The sequence below is a fragment of the Bos grunniens genome, chromosome 11 (assembly GCF_055505025.1).
Source record: "Bos grunniens cultivar Pamir isolate PY7600 chromosome 11, Bosgru_T2T1.0, whole genome shotgun sequence".
Lineage (NCBI taxonomy): Eukaryota > Metazoa > Chordata > Mammalia > Artiodactyla > Bovidae > Bos > Bos grunniens.
The window spans coordinates 29,167,277-29,183,832 of record NC_141175.1 but is presented as its reverse complement, the minus strand read 5'-3'; the positions used below and the strand labels follow the sequence as shown (position 1 = coordinate 29,183,832).

At 34.5% G+C, this 16,556-nt stretch overlaps 1 protein-coding gene across 34 annotated transcripts in view; it reads left to right on the top strand.

The window, feature by feature from the left end:
- Positions 1-15,356, top strand: part of PUM2 (pumilio RNA binding family member 2) — a 116,321-nt gene extending 100,965 nt beyond the window's left edge. For 18 of the 34 annotated variants that reach the window (XM_086325667.1, XM_086325650.1, XM_086325658.1 and 15 more), the window contains 8 exons: positions 4,193-4,460; positions 5,303-5,432; positions 6,590-6,724; positions 9,119-9,256; positions 9,888-10,013; positions 10,255-10,376; positions 11,048-11,240; positions 12,407-15,356. In XM_086325667.1, the coding sequence (XP_086181793.1) occupies positions 4,193-4,460; positions 5,303-5,432; positions 6,590-6,724; positions 9,119-9,256; positions 9,888-10,013; positions 10,255-10,376; positions 11,048-11,240; positions 12,407-12,538 (1,244 nt within the window). In that variant the 3' untranslated portion in view covers positions 12,539-15,356. The remainder of the gene's footprint in view (positions 1-4,192; positions 4,461-5,302; positions 5,433-6,589; positions 6,725-9,118; positions 9,257-9,887; positions 10,014-10,254; positions 10,377-11,047; positions 11,241-12,406) is intronic. The other 16 variants (XM_086325669.1, XM_086325655.1, XM_086325676.1 and 13 more) reach the window with 1 other exon arrangement.
- The last annotated feature ends 1,200 nt before the right edge of the window (positions 15,357-16,556 follow it).

Genomic DNA, 16,556 nt, shown 5'->3' with positions numbered 1-16,556 from the left:
TTTCTAAAGTAGGTGAAAAAGCTGATTATATTGAACATAGAAAACCTGTTTAAGATAGTATACCAGAACACAGGATAAAGGTCTAACTGATGTGTATTATTAGAAGTGTGTAGCCAATATCCTGAAGTGATTTATGTGCATATTGAGAAGCTCTGCTCTAAAGTGTTTTTCCTGCTGAAGTCTAGTAAAGTACTAAGTGCATCGGCTATGGGTTAGAAGTAATTAAAAGTAATACCTTAAAGTGAAATAGACATCCTCATTTTAGACTTTTTCCAGCTATGTATTCTTTATTGTTTACGTATTCCAACTAACTAGTCATCTCTCATTATCATCTTATCCTTCTTGAGCTTTCCAGAGCCTTACCTTCTGAAACAGACTCTGCCTAGTAAGCCTGTATGTAGTTGTACCCTTTTAAACTCGATTCTAGTTGGATTAGCTTTTTTTTTTTTCCCCCAAAATTAATAGTTGACAGCCTGAATCCAAAATGAAACCTTAATTTATCTTGATTCTAATCCATTAGCCTCCAAACTTCTATCAGAGTAATCTTGAAGTAGACCTTTTTTCTTTTTTGAAATAAAAACTATCTACTGGGAAAGATTGGAGAATCTATGCTTTTTAAAAAACAGAAAAAAATAATAGGTTCAGGAGCTGCCTTCTCAGATCCTAGGGAGGTGGAAAATGAGATTTATTTTCTTGTGGTTTCAGTTGTTGTATATTTCTCTCCTCTGTATTTTTGTCAGTATCTTAAGATCTTTTTGATGTCTGATATTTAATAGGGAAGGATTTTAAAACAATGGACTTCTCAAGGAAATTAATGAAAACTTATATTACTTCTGCTAGTATAGTTATTAGGTGTTTGCCTTCATTCAGTTGTCATGAATGAGCTTGATAGATACCTGTGTAAATAGCATATAAGGGGCAGCATACAGCTGGGTGATAACCTCTGACCTAAGAGTCCTGGCTGACTAGCTACATGTCACATCACTTTTGGACCATAGTGACTTTATCTGTGAAACTAATAGCACAGCTCTCTGTGTCCCATATGTTTTATTAAGCTAGTGATTAAGGAGTCATAAATGTTAGGGGTGAGATCAGTGATAAATTGTAGGGAGTATTTGGTGGAGAACACATCTGCTTTTAGATGACCAGTAGCAATAGTATGGTGGGCTTTCCCAAATGGTTCAGTGGTAAAGAATCCACCTACACAGCAGGAGACTTGAGTTCAGTCCCTAGGTCGGGAAGATCCCCTGGAGAAGGAAATGGCAACCCATTCCAGTATGCTTGCCTGGGATTTAAATCCCATGGACAGAGGAGCCTGGCAGGCTACAGTCCATCATGTTGCAAAAGAATTGGACATGACTTAGTAACCAAACAGGAGCAGCAGCAGGGGTATGAATATAAATGACCAGTTTGTTTGCTTTTTTAATAATTTTGAAATGATTTCAGACTTAAAGTCATTAACAATTTTTTAAAAATCTAGTTTATCCCAGGTTTTCCAAATATTAAGTGAATTTGCTTTATTGTTCTTTCCCTTTACTCTATCCCCCTCTGCATTACGGGTCCCTTCTCACCCATTTTTTCCCCTGATATTTTGGAAAGGAAGTTGCAGACACAATGTCCCTTACTCATAAACATATCAGGGTATGTATGTGTGTCCTGAAAACTTAATCTTGAACTGTTTCTCAGCCTTTTATGATCTCGACATTTTTTAAAGATATAGGCCAATTTTGTAAAATGTCCCTAAATTTCATATTATGTTTTCGATGATATGCTTTCAGTGTTTAACTCTCCCCTGCCCCATCTTTATTTTTACTTTTATTTATTTTTTTGGTTGCGTGGCTTATGGGATCTTAGTTCCCTGATCAGGGATTGAACCCTGGCCCTTGGCAGTGAAAGTGTGGAATCCTAACCACTGGATCAGCAGGGAATTCCCTAAAAGGAACCACATTTTAAATGTTTAAACATATATTTTAAATTGAGTTTAAATGCTTATATTTAATTACTTTGTAAGGAAACAAAGGCAGCTTGACCCTTTGTGAAATTAATTTTTCAACTTTATATATGAAAATGCTAGTTATAATTAGTCTTCTAGAACTGAAATTCCAAGATTTTTAAATCTCAAAGCAGTTTGGCATTATTGGACATTTTATGTTGTCGAAGAGTACATCAGGAGTTTGATGTATTAGGAGCTGGTAGAATATAATCAAGAAATATCTAGACACGGGAGGAATTTGTGTTGGATATTGATAGGGCTACTTGGAAGGTACTAAATAAAATTATCATTTTCTGGGATAAGTGTGTATGAGTAAGAAGGAGAGAATTGAACATTAGGGTACTGTTAGGAAATGCATGTGAAAAATAGGTCTGGAATACAGGTTTGAAAAGTAAGCTGAAGAATGTAGAGCAGGTACTCTAGCAGGATGCTGTAGGATTTTAGTATAAAATGACATCATCACAGTAGTCCTTGAATGGGAAGACATAATCATTATTTATAAAAACAAATTGGAATGATAAGCAGAGTACCCCTTCTCTATGAAAAGGTTAAAGAATTGTTAGACTCAAATGGGCTAAGGATCAGTTATTGCTGTGAACAACTGATAGTTCTATAAACAGATTAAAATAGGAAACTAGAAGGATTAATAATAGTGAAAAGATCGTGACAGTATTAACACTGAATTTTTACTTTTTAGAGTTTTTATATATGAGCACAAATTTATGGTAGAACTGGAATGAACCTGAGAATTTGATGTTAATGACTTTGGTGTATAAAATTACACACTTCTAAGGTATTATAGAACTAGACCATAGGCAGTTGATACTACATTAAATATTTACAAATATGTGTGTACTCACCATGCGTCAGATGCTGTTTTAGGCATGAGGTATCTAGCATGTAGGTGAATATAGCCCTGTGGCACTTGACATTGGAAATGGGGCTGAGGATTCAAATACGTAATGAATGTGTATAATATCCTGGATGATGGGAAATTTAATGAAGAAAAATAAAACTAGAATAGTGGGAACTGAAAGTTAAAGAGGAATTTTCTAACCCAGTTCACTCTCCAGGATTATAACTCTTTTACTGCTCCTTATCCCTGTAAATCTTTTTGGCCTTCAATGCCTTTCTATAACTTTGCACTGACAGTGTGTCCTTGGCACCATCTGTACTCTGGCCTGGATTGTACATACAACACTACTCTAAATTGAAGTAAATCGCAGTAGTATAAAGCTGACAGTGAATTTTGTTTATCTGTACTACTAAGTATGCATTTTCCAATTTTCTATACATTTTTCTTTTTTAAAAGGACACTGTCAAGTACTTTTAAGTGTTTATTTGTCATAAGAACAGTTACCTGCTTCTATTTATTTTTGTTTTTATCAACTGCCCTTTAGTATTCTTTGGAATGGGATATAAGTTAAAGAGGTTTTTTATTCATTTGTTTTAAATGACCGACGTTAAAACTATAGAAATAATAAATATGTTTACTGCTCCTGTTTTTCGTCTGTAAAACAATAGTGGTTTATGGAGAGTGTTTAAGTTAAAAATTTTAATAATTAGCTTGTGATTTAGTTTTATTATGTTGTGGGTTTTTGAAGTTTGAAGTTTAATTAGGTTAACTGAGAAATCATTTTTCTTTACATACAAGTGTATATGACTTAATGAATTTTTATATATTCCAAAAAAGTAGATTTAGTTGTTGGTATTCCATTAACATTGTGGATAAATTTCAATCAGCCTTTATTTTTAGTGACTTGAAATCTGAGTTGGCTATAGCTATTTGTAACTTGTTTGTTAATATAACTGAAAATTTTGTTAGTGGTTTCAATATTCTGGTATTGATACTACTATGTATGACATTAGTTGTAATTATGTTTTAAATTAAGCTTCCAAAAACAAATATAGGTTTTGTGTATGATGTTAGATGTTTTTAAACTAAACTGCCAAGAACAAATACAGGGTTGGTTTTTTTTCTTTTTTTCATTTTTTCTAGTTTCTTTTTTCCCCCATATATTATAGTCACACACATTAAGTAAATGTGTGAGAGTTCCCCTTCAACTTTAATTTTATGTTATACCATATAGGAATTAGTAGGATGAATATTTCTTTATTGACTGCCTTTTTAGTTTAAGTGACTTATTTGAGGAATGAATTTGTAGAAAATATTTGCTGACCATAGTTGCTTTGTTGTAGGAGGACTGACAAATGGTAGTGGTCGATATATCTCTGCAGCACCTGGAGCAGAAGCAAAATACCGAAGTGCTTCAGGCACTTCCAGTCTATTTAGCTCCAGCAGCCAGCTCTTTCCTCCTTCTCGGCTTCGGTATAATAGGTCTGATATTATGCCTTCTGGCCGAAGTAGATTATTAGAAGATTTCAGAAACAACCGCTTCCCAAACCTTCAACTTAGAGACTTGATTGGACACATAGTTGAGTTTTCTCAAGACCAGCATGGTTCTAGGTAGGTGATTATGATTTATGGTACTTACCACTGCATTTTTGCTTTGAAAGAGCCAAGATTTTTCTTGACCAAGATTATTTAACCTGTATAAAAATTGGAATTGTTTAAAAAATAAATATCCAATATGGATTTTTCTCTCTTATGAGGATAAACTATAAAAATACAGATATTTATTTTTTATGGTTCTTCAGTTTTCTATAGTAATTAAATAGTAATGCTCTTTTGTTGAATTATTTTTATTATATTGACTGAATACATTTAATTTCTTTAAACTTCCTTTTGAAAATAGTGCTCTGAATTACATTTATGGACTTGTGTCCCTGATGTGTATACTTGTCTAAAAAAATGTTTAAAACAAAGTTAAATGCTTTGTGTTCCTTTACATTAAACAGGATTTGTGTGTACTATAATACTTGAAGTACATGCAAATTAGTGTTCTCAAGATAATACACAGAAAAGAAAATAGTATTCAAATTCTAACACATTTGCTAAGTTTGAGATATCTTAGTAATAATATAATTAATTATTAATAATGAATAACCAGTAATATCTTTTTAGTTTTTTTATTGATTACAATACAGCCAGAACTAACTTACACATTAAACATCCATATGTCCAGATTTTTGCCAGTCTGACTAGAAGTTTTAAATTAAGGTGTTAACAAAGATATGCTTCATAACTTTTGTTCTTTTTATTTTAAATGTATAGGATGTATTAATACTGTTTCTGGAAATGACTTTATGTGGATATATGTTGGGGTGTGTTATATTCAATTCAGACACGGATTTTGCAGGAGCTTATTATTAATATACTGTCATGACATTAAAATGTTTCCCACATAGATTCATACAGCAAAAGCTAGAGAGAGCTACTCCAGCTGAGCGACAGATGGTTTTTAATGAAATTCTACAAGCAGCCTATCAATTAATGACAGATGTTTTTGGCAACTATGTCATACAGAAATTTTTTGAGGTAAGCATGCATTCATGTTTGTTCATGCTCAATGCTTAGAAAAGCTCTGAAAGTTTATTCTTCATATAAATTTTATTTTCATATAAAAATATATACTTGGGAGAAAATATGTACAGATTCTATATCCAGAATGTATGAAACTCAACAACAAAAAGACAGCTCAGTTTAAAAAAGGGACAAAGGACTTGAACAGACATTTCTCCTAGAAAGATACTCAAATGTGCACATGAAAAAAGTTCAACACCCTTAGTCATTAGGGAGACGCAAATCAAAACCATCGCTAGCTCCTTTTATATCTACTAGGATGGCTGTATTTTAAAATATAGAGAACAATAAATGTTGGTGAAGATGTAGAGAAATTAGAACTCTCATACATTGTCAATGGGAATGTAAAATGGTGCAGCCACTGTGGAAAACAGTTTGGCAGGTTCCTTAAAAAACAAAACATAAAATTATGATATAGCCTAGCAATTCCATTCTAGGTATATACCCAAAAGTATTGAAAACAAGCACTTCAGTGAACTAGTGTTCATTTCAGCATTATTTACGGTAGCCTGAACATGCAAACAGACAAAAATGCCCGACAGATGAATGTATAAACAAAATGTGGTATATATATATACACAGTAGAATATTGCTCAGCCATAAGAAGGAATGAAGCATTTCATACATGCTTACTCATGGATGAAACTGAGTGAAATAAGCCAGGTACAGAAGGACAAACATTATAAGGTTCCATTTATGTGAAATACCTAGAATAGACAAATTCATAGAGACATAAAGTTGACTAGGGCTTCCTATTCTACTAGTAGACTGGTAGGGGAAAGAGTGGGGTTATTGTTTAATGAGTATAGTGTTTGTGTTTGAGGTAATGGAAAAAATTTGGAATCAAATTGTGATGACTATTGCAAATGGTGAGAATATAGTCAATACCACTGAAGTCAAAATGTTGTATTTTATGGTTAAAATGTTATATTTCATGGTATATATTTATTTTTTAAGTGTATGGCCTTTACACTAAATGAGAAGTTTAATACCTAAATGCTTTCTCTGTACCTACTTGCCAAATGTAATATTTAAAAATAGATTCAATAGACGGAAAACAGTGAGTTATTCAAGTTAACAAAGTAATAATAAAATCTTTTTTTTTCTATCAGTTTGGGAGTTTGGATCAAAAATTAGCCCTAGCTACTCGTATTCGAGGTCATGTTCTACCCTTAGCATTGCAGATGTATGGCTGCCGTGTTATTCAGAAAGCATTAGAGTCTATTTCGTCTGACCAGCAGGTAATTGTAAGTTAAGACAAAATTTTTGTATTCTTTAAAAAATTATATTTTATGTCTCTTTAATTTGAAAATATAAAGCATTGGGAGTAAGCTTTAGATGAACCAGTTCATGTTTGGATTTTTTTTTTTTTTTGGTCCGCTCTGCATGGTTTGCAGGATTGTAGGTCCCCAGCAAGGGATCCACTCCAGTACTCTTGCCTGGAAAATCCCATGGATGGAGGAGCCTGGTAGGCTGCAGTCCATGGGGTCACTAAGAGTGGGACACAGCTGAACGACTTCACTTTCACTTTTCACTTTCACGCATTGGAGAAGGAAATGGCAACCCGCTCCAGTGTTCTTGCCTGGAGAATCCCAGGGACGGGGGAGCCTGGTGGGCTGCTGTCTATGGGGTTGTACAGAGTCAGACACGACTTAAGCGGCTTAGCAGCAGCAGCAAGGGATCAAACCGAAGCCCCCGGCAGTGAGAGTGCAGAGTCCTAACCTCTGGACTGCCAGAGAATTCCCTCCTGTTTGGATTCTTTAGTACAGTTGCTTTTGTAACTTAGTCCTCTTAAAACAACATTTGTGTAATATCTTGAGTTCAAGGATTCCTCTGTCAGAATACAACTGAGACTTTTTTGGGTGAGAGAAATTTTAAACATAAATACTGGAAATTCCCTGGTGGCTCAGTGTTTAGGACTCTGTGCTTCCACTGCAGGGGACAGGAGTTCAGTGCCGGGTAACTAAAAACTCACTTGCCATGCGGCATGTTAAAAGAAAAAAAAAAGAATACCTTTACACTAGATGTACTCCATTTCTTCATAATCCTATTTCCTATTACACTGATTAGGTACACACACAGATTATTGTGCAGTTACTTACATTTTTTTCCCCAAGGGTTAAGATGTGTGTTAATGAAGTCTTAGAATTTTATGGGAAAAATAGTTAAAAGAAAATGCACTGTAAGTAAGTTTAACCTTATTTTTGAAGAGTGCAAGTGAAGTTGCTCAGTCATGTCTGACTCTTTGCAACCCCTGAACTGTAGCCCACCAGGCTTCTCCATCCATGGAATTTTATTCAAGGCAAGCTTGAGGATTATAACCTGGGAAGAGCATCTCAGAAAGCTCTGAAACTGTTTCCAAAATATCTTTATCAGTCTGAGAGTTAAGAGCAGAGAAGCTCTAAGTATCTATACAAACTACTGATCTTTCTCCATTATGACACAACTTCAGTGACTCTAAAGCTCGGGATTTCAAGAGGAATGTTATTTTCTCACAGATATTCACTGCTGTGATTACATACGTATATATTATTGTTTTTAATTCTGGAATTTATTGTATGTGTGTAGCTTGAGAGTCAAAGTCAATCTCTTTCTAAACTTACTAATTAGCAATACCTTTTAAGAACTAATTGTTTTCTTCACTCACTGTATTTATGCCCGCATTGCAGGCAGACGCTTTACCGTCTAAGCTTATTAAGCAAATATAAATGGAAAAATGTCATCTTTGCCCATTAAATGAGCAAAGATCTAAAATCTCCTGAGAATCTGTCCCTGAAGAAGTTATAAAATGTTAAAGGAAAATATTGAATCAAGTTGTGGCTGGTCCTGTGCCCACCCATTCGTGTGCATGCACCACCACTGCCTCCCCACCCCCCTCCCCCAAATTGTGTAGCTTGAAGGGTCTTAGTTCCCCACTAGGGAGAGCCTGGGCCCCCAGCAGCAGAAGAGTCCTAAAAACTGGACCACCAGGAAATTCCCTGAATCAAGTTCTTTACTGTAAGATTATTAAAAAGAAGAATAAAAGTGCTCAATAATAATTTTTCATAATTGATGTATTACATGAAAATTACACGGCTCTTCAGGGCTCATTCAGCTCCTTACCGTTTTCTGTGTGCTTGATAATCTCAAATACCCATCAGTAATAACTACTTGGGGGAATTCCCTGGCAGTTAGTGGTTAGGACGCCACACTTCCCACTGCAGGGGGCACAGGTTTGTCCCTGGTTGAGGAACTAAGATCCTGAATGCTGCACAGCACAGCCAAAAAAATGATGATGATGATTACTGGGGGGAAGGGGTATGCTTAGTAGAGAAAAGTATAGAATTCTGATATCATTATATTAGTTGTCAGCTGAGAAAGATGAGTGGAAGATACAAACAGTGAAGACAGTTTAAATATAGCAAATTGAGTATCACTAGGTTACAGCAGCAGCAGCAGGTTATATTTTAGCAAATATCATTTACATTATAATCCAAAATATTTTAGTAATTCTCACCTTCAGTGGCTTCTGCTTATTAACACTTTCAGGAATTTTAAACTTTGATATATAAAAAATTGGAAGCAAATTTTTGAATATACTTTTGTTCCCATCTTCTTTTATGTTGTTTGGTAAGGTAATTTAAATGTCTTCTCTTTTGCAGAGTGAAATGGTAAAGGAGCTCGATGGTCATGTACTCAAATGTGTGAAAGATCAAAATGGAAACCATGTTGTACAAAAGTGTATTGAATGTGTTCAGCCACAGTCACTACAGTTCATCATTGATGCTTTCAAAGGACAAGTAAGATTGACTTTTGTCATCTACTTAGAATTTAACACATTTTTTTTTATAAATCACAGGATAATACCTAGTACTTTCATACAAGGAAATAAATGCTGAATGTGTGTTAATTTCTGCCTCTTTCATAGAGTGTGAGTCAATAGATAGCTTCATTTTTGCAGCTGAAAAATGTAGATGAGTTTAATTATATTACTCTAAGAAATAAAGATAACTGCTGTTAGTGTTGTAAGCCCGACAGTGTTTTCCAAACTTCCTGGGAGAGGGGGAAGGAGAGAAGAAGACTTAAGATTGTATAATAAAAGACAGAAAAATAAATATAAATTAGTAACTAATACATAATAATTAATAGTGTCTGATTACAGTGTGCACTACCACTACCCCACAATCCATTCTTTGTCATTATTACATGCCTTCCTTCTTCTGATTAGGTTCCTTTTGATCAAAATATCTGTTAGCTCCTAAAGTGCATACCCTGTTTCCCGGTCTTTGCCAACGTGGCAGTTGATGTATTAAATGTAAATTACCTGTTCTTGTATGTTAAATTAACTCAACATGTTATCAAAAACCTGTGTAAACCCGTCTTTCCAAAAATGTCACAGATTGGAAGTTTATTTCTTCTAATTGTTTTAAGGTATTTGTACTTTCAACTCATCCTTATGGCTGCAGAGTAATCCAGCGCATTCTGGAGCATTGCACTGCAGAGCAGACCTTACCTATCTTAGAAGAACTCCACCAACATACGGAGCAGTTAGTACAGGTATAAAATCCCTAAAATTTGAAACGTTTATATACTTCTGCAAATGGTTCTGATTTTTTAAAGGAAATATAATTTATTGTTAACACATTATAGAGTTAACACACAATGAAACAAAAGCCTTTCGTATTCTCTTGATTGTACTATTGGATTTTTAGAAAAATAATAAACATCTTTTTTAAGAATTACCGTTATTCCTAACGAATGACTTTAAGGAAATCAATTTTTAAATGTCTGCACTCAGGATCAGTATGGCAATTACGTTATTCAGCATGTACTGGAACATGGTCGACCTGAAGACAAGAGCAAAATTGTTTCTGAAATCCGAGGAAAGGTCTTAGCCTTGAGTCAACACAAATTTGCCAGGTATTGCATTATTTTCTCATTCCAAGGGAAAGGTCTTTTAACACTCTGGCTTTTTAAGCACAGAAATGCATATAGACTGTAACATTGGAATACAATCTCTCTAATTTTTTTTAGTAGAGGCAAAAGGTACATCTAGAGTGTTGCTTTTGTTCTCAAAGAATCTGCATGACAAATTGGTTTGCCCACATATATTCCATTTTTTAAATCTGTGTTTGGAAAATTATTTCTTCCCAAGATGTGTGGATAATTGCACATTTAATTTATTTAGTTCATGCTCATGAAAGCCTCAGACCTTATTAATGACCTAGTTTCACCCCCCATCCCCCCTCCTTGAATTATGGGTCTTTGATTTGTTTTTGTTTGGCCATACCACATGGCCCCCTACATTGGAAACTTGGGGTCTTAACCACTGGACTGCCAGGGAAGTCCCGATAGTTTAATTATTATTTAGTTATCATTTTAAGAGGCCTGCCATTAAACTTGGGGATGTCCCATATGGATTCTTCCATGATATTAATTTCTGTTTTAGAAGTAACTGGAGAATTAGAAGAGAATCCTATTTTGACTCTTCTGCCTGCCAGTGCACTGAACAAGTTCTTTCAAAAGCCAGAGAAAGTTTTCTGTTAAAAAATGACAAAATAATTTTCTGTTTATGTACTTTAATTTTTAAGCAATGTAGTAGAAAAGTGTGTTACTCATGCCTCCCGTGCTGAGAGAGCTTTACTGATTGACGAAGTTTGCTGCCAGAATGATGGTCCTCACAGTGCCTTATACACCATGATGAAGGACCAGTATGCCAATTATGTCGTTCAGAAGATGATTGATATGGCTGAACCTGCTCAGAGAAAGATAATCATGCACAAGGTAATACTATTTATAGCACTTAAAATAGATGATTCAATTTGTTTAGGCTACTCTTAACTTCCTCGGAATGTCTGAACTACAGAAAAAGTTTAAAATCAGTGGAAAAGCTTTGGCAGATGTAGGTATACTGTACTCTTTTGTTAAGTTCTTAAGGTAATCAGCTCAATAAAATCACATTCATTTCTCATATTTACCTACCATTTACTTAATCAATTAAGCTGGTTTCTCTCTATCTTTTTCTACAGTCTAATGATTCTCAAAGAAATCATTACTTTCCACAGGAAAACTTACTGTTAAAAATGAACACTGGTGGTATTTTTGCCCTCTTGATTTTGTTTTTAAAATTTAATATTTCTGTTTAAGAATATATACCTGTAACAGTTTTTTCAGTGTTATTTTTAACTGCATTATTTATTTACCAATTTCATATTTAGGGCATTTCAATTACTTATTTTTTAGTAACTGTTCTTAGCAATGTTTTATACATCTTTGCATAATTAAATGTTTTTGTAAGGTAAATTCCTAGATGTGGAAATTGGTGGCACAAAGTATGTGAACATGTTACATTTTTATAGATTTTGCCAAGTTGCTTTCCAAAAATTTTGTACAAGTTTGCATATCTGTCTGATGTTTACCTGTTTACATTATCTCATCAATGCCAGTTATTGCTTATAAAATCTTTTCCAGTCTGGATGGAAAGATAATGATATGATTCTTCTCATAGGTGTTTTTAAAACCACTAGGGAGATATTGAATATCTTAAACGTATTAGCTCTAACACATCTTGCTTGTTCATGTCTTTGCTCCATTTTGTATTGAATTTTTGTCTAGTTGCTTAGAGTTACAGAATTCTGCCCTCATAAACTTTGTAAGAATATACTAGCTCATTAGTGATACTTCTCTGCTATGTTTGGAGTTTCTCTGTTATTTGCATGTGTAATAGTTTATGGGGATAGTGGCTTGTTTTGTTCATTAGACAATTTTGAGAGTAGAAGTTTGGAGAGACTGAGTGGAACAGAACTGCTTTTGCAAACAACTTTCTTTGGATTTGAATTTTTAAATTTCAGTTATTTCTTCCAAATCACCCAGATTTGGGGGCAGTTTTTTTTTTAGGAATCAGAAACTAAAATAACTTAGATTTCCTAAGCAGATTATTTATTTTTCAGATTCGACCTCACATTTCTACTTTACGCAAATATACATATGGGAAGCATATACTGGCCAAGTTGGAAAAATATTATTTGAAAAATAGCCCAGATCTAGGGCCTATTGGAGGACCACCAAATGGAATGCTGTAAAGGAAAAAAAGAAGATAATGTAACCATGTGAGAGGAACGTTTCTTTTGTGAATTATCAAAACACAACTCAACTATGAATCTTCAAATTTTTTTTAAAGCAAAACTATTTATTGACTTTATTCATCCATTTGTAAATTTTTTAAGGTTCTTGTGTATATTTGGGGGTGGGGGTGGTGAATAAATTATATTCAGCCCTGAGTGGAGACCTATCAGATTGAATTGTGGGCAAAGCACAGAATGCCTGTATATGATGTAACTGTATCAAAAAATGCTGTCACATATTTTGTAAATTTTTACCTTGTAAAGTCACAAAAATAGTTTTTAAAGGGAAAAGTACAGTATTCTTTTAATAAACTGGCTTGCAGTCTGGTAGGTCTACGGACCCCACAGCACAACAGGTTTATAGAGATGTATATAAAAATATAGTCCTTATTTTTTTTTTGTCCTTTGTGTGAAGCCTTTTATAACAGATTAACAATCAACTGCATAAATTAGTATTTTAAAAAGAAAGTTAAGTTGTATTTTGGTAATTCACAAACTATCATGCAAATAAAAACTCAGTAAGATAAGAATTAAGTGATTTGAAAGGAAAAGAACTTAAGAGTATTTACAGTGGATATGGTTTTAATACAAATACTGCCCTAAAATGTCTCTGGCAATGTACAGAAGTATTGTATATACTTACATATGTAATTGTTATAAGAGGTAGAAAAAACAGAATCATGGTGACACTTCCATCCAGTTAAGTATGCTAAACGAAAAGTTAAGTTCCATTTTAACTTTTCAGTTTGGTTTGCGATGAGAAAGAGTGGAAATTTGTACATTGTTTTGCTTATAGAATTACAAGGACATGTTGAGAAATTGTTGAGCTTTATTTTGCTTTTTCATAGTAGATTCAGAAAGTAGGAACCTGATAGAGGTGAAAAGGGGCCACTGAAAAGTGAATTTGATAGCTCAACATTTAAGCATGATTACATATTCAGATAGCTTTTTTTGCTTCCTATAAATATATGCATTGTGTGTGTAGTAATAGATGTAAGTTTACACTTTGAAAGCAAATCTTGTTTCAATGTTTATTATAAAAGCCTTGCTAATTTGGTAGTGATGCTTTCTTTGGTTGTACAGGTGTATATTTGTAAACCTCAATGCTGTAAATGGAATTTGTTTTATCTCTTTGGGAAACATTTGCATTTTGGTGTACATTTATGTCCCTGCCCTCTGACCTGGCATATAGTGTTGTATAATGTAAATTGATTTCTCCAAATTGAGAGTGATTTTTTAAAATTTTTTATCTTTATATGGTTTCAGAAGTATGAACCAGCTTTCTTTTTATTATTGTGGAAAACATTTTGTTTTATAACATAGTTGTTGACTCTGTTAATATGGACATGCTAGGATTTGGGTCACTTTCAAGAAGTCAGGGTATTGTGCATAATAGAAAGTATTGGACTGAGGTATTTGATGACCATGGAGGCCAATGCTTTTTCCATCTTATTAAATGTGATGTGACTTTTTTTCTTTGTACAGAAGAGTACTGTATTTTTGAATAGCCTACTCCCAAGTAATAGCAAATCTGTATGATAACATTTTTTCTCTGGACATAAGACATAACAGTAACATGATGTACATTTACAAGCGGCCTTATGTACATTTCCCAACAATCTTTTTAAGGCAAAATTGTGACCATATGTGTATAATTAAAATCGTTTTTAATCCTTTGCCTATGAAAATATTTTGGAAAAAACTTGCTTTGTATATTCAGTTTCTGAAAGATAAAGAAAGTGCTTTGTATTTTGTTGAAGTCAGTATTTTGTATAAAACTTTTATGTTGACCCACTTATGTTTAGTGCTAAAAACTAATGAACTATGCTATCTCTTTCAATTGAATATGTAAGGGATTTTTTTTATTGGAAGTCTGCAGAAGAATACCAGTCTTCTGAGCACAATAGTGAACATAAAGGTTTTTCACATAGCTGTTCATATCATGAACCTAAGAATAACAGCATGAAGTTTGGGGTGCCAGGCATAGTTTTTCATGTTTGATGTTGAGTTATTCTAGTTTTCTAACCCAACATTCCTTGTTGAGGCCATTAAATTTAACCACTTGTTCACTGTCCCTTCTCACAGTCACACTTGTTCATCAGCATGTCCCAGCCATAGTGACAGAGCTTTTTTCCCCTCCATACAGGGCTGCTCCCTGCCGCCCTTCCCGCTTTGTTTTGCCAGCCTCAGAATGTCTTGGCCCTGGGCTGAACTTTTGTTCCCAGTATCAGCTCATGGTTTCAGGATCAAAGTTGTCCTTGTTGGAGATTGGTGGTGACTTTCCTGGATTTGCACAGTTAAATTCCTGGTTTTCCTTTATCTTCTGTTCACACAGACAAATTATTTCTGCAGATTTAGCAAGTCCTAGAGAACAGCACATTGGGAAACTGGACCATTGTCTTGGATTCCTGATGTTCTTGTGTGTCTCATTAACAGCCCAGTCTTCCCAGTATTTTAGGGCTTATCATAGAAAAATATCTATTACTCTAGAAATTTTGGTCTGCCATTTTTGATGCCCACCTCTCTGATTCCACCTTTTAATAAATTGGCATGAGGTTTTGGTATAATCTGAAAATGACATTTTAGAATAAACTTAATTGGGCAGAACCACTTAGGCTTTACTCTTGGTTGTCTTTTGATATGAATTGTTTCTGGACCAGTTTGTCTAAGTCCTGGCTCTTATTGGTTCGTATGAAATAATGTTATCTTCACTTCTTTGTATATTATGTATAAATTAGAAAATGAAAAATGTGTGAATAACATTGTATGAAATAAATCTGGTCTTGTGTTTTTCTCTACATAAAATACCCCACTGTACCTCAATTACAATTCCCATTGACCATTCAAGTTTACTCTGATTTAAGGAAAACGAAAATACCTTTATCACATGGATGCTAGTCTGGGGCCAGTGATTGCACTGATGGTATGAATCCTGTCTTAAAATATTCATAATTTCTGTCTAACTACATAGAGTCATTACACACTTCATATGATGAAACTTTAACCCTTTTTCTTTATTGATAAAATGATACTTCAAAGTTGTTTTTGAGGATTAAATTAAATCACATATCTTTACCCACAGGTGTTTTTTTCCTTTGCACATACATGCACTTTAGGAGACTATGTTGTCTGAAAGTACAGTCTACGTTCAGGCCTGTATTTAAAGTTAACCTCACTGTTCACAAACCTTTTGAATTTGATTATGTTATCTCAGCCGTACCTTCATTTTTAGTATGAAGTGAAAGTCACTCAGTCATGTCCAACTCTTTGTGAACCCATGGATAGTCCATGGAGTTCTCCAGGCCAGAATACTTGAGTGGGTAGCCTTTCCCTTCTCCAGGGGATCTTCCCAACCCAGGGATTGAACCCAGGTCTCCCACATTGCAGGCGGATTCTTTACCAGCTGAGCCACAAGGGAAGCCCTCATCCTTAGTATGTGAAAGTGAAGTCTCTGAGTCGTATCCGACTCGTTGCAACCCCGTGGACTATAGCCCACCAGGCTCCTCGGTCCATGGGATTCTCCAGGCAAGAATACTAGAGTGGGTTGCCATTTCCTTCTCCAGGGGATCTTCCCGACCCAGGGATCGAACCCAGGTCTCCCACATTGCAGGCAGATGCTTTAACCTCTGGGCCACAGGAAAGCCCTTAGTATGGGATGGAGCTATTTTTAAATTCTCAGTCGTTTTAAGAATTGATATATATAAAGAGATCTAAAACCTAATTCTCAACCAGTGCTAATACTGTTTCCATTTTCCTGTCCCTTCTATAGGTGATTTTTTAAATCTATATGGATTATTTGGTAGAATTCAAAATGGATATCTTCATAAAACTAAGTGGAAAAGGAATTTTTCTCATACACATTGTTTATCCTCCATTTTAGTTTTATCCTGATTTCTAAACGGTTAGCCCTTTGGGAATGTTTCACATACCTCATTATAGTGATGAAATTAAAGTTCCTACAAGGGAAATAAATGTC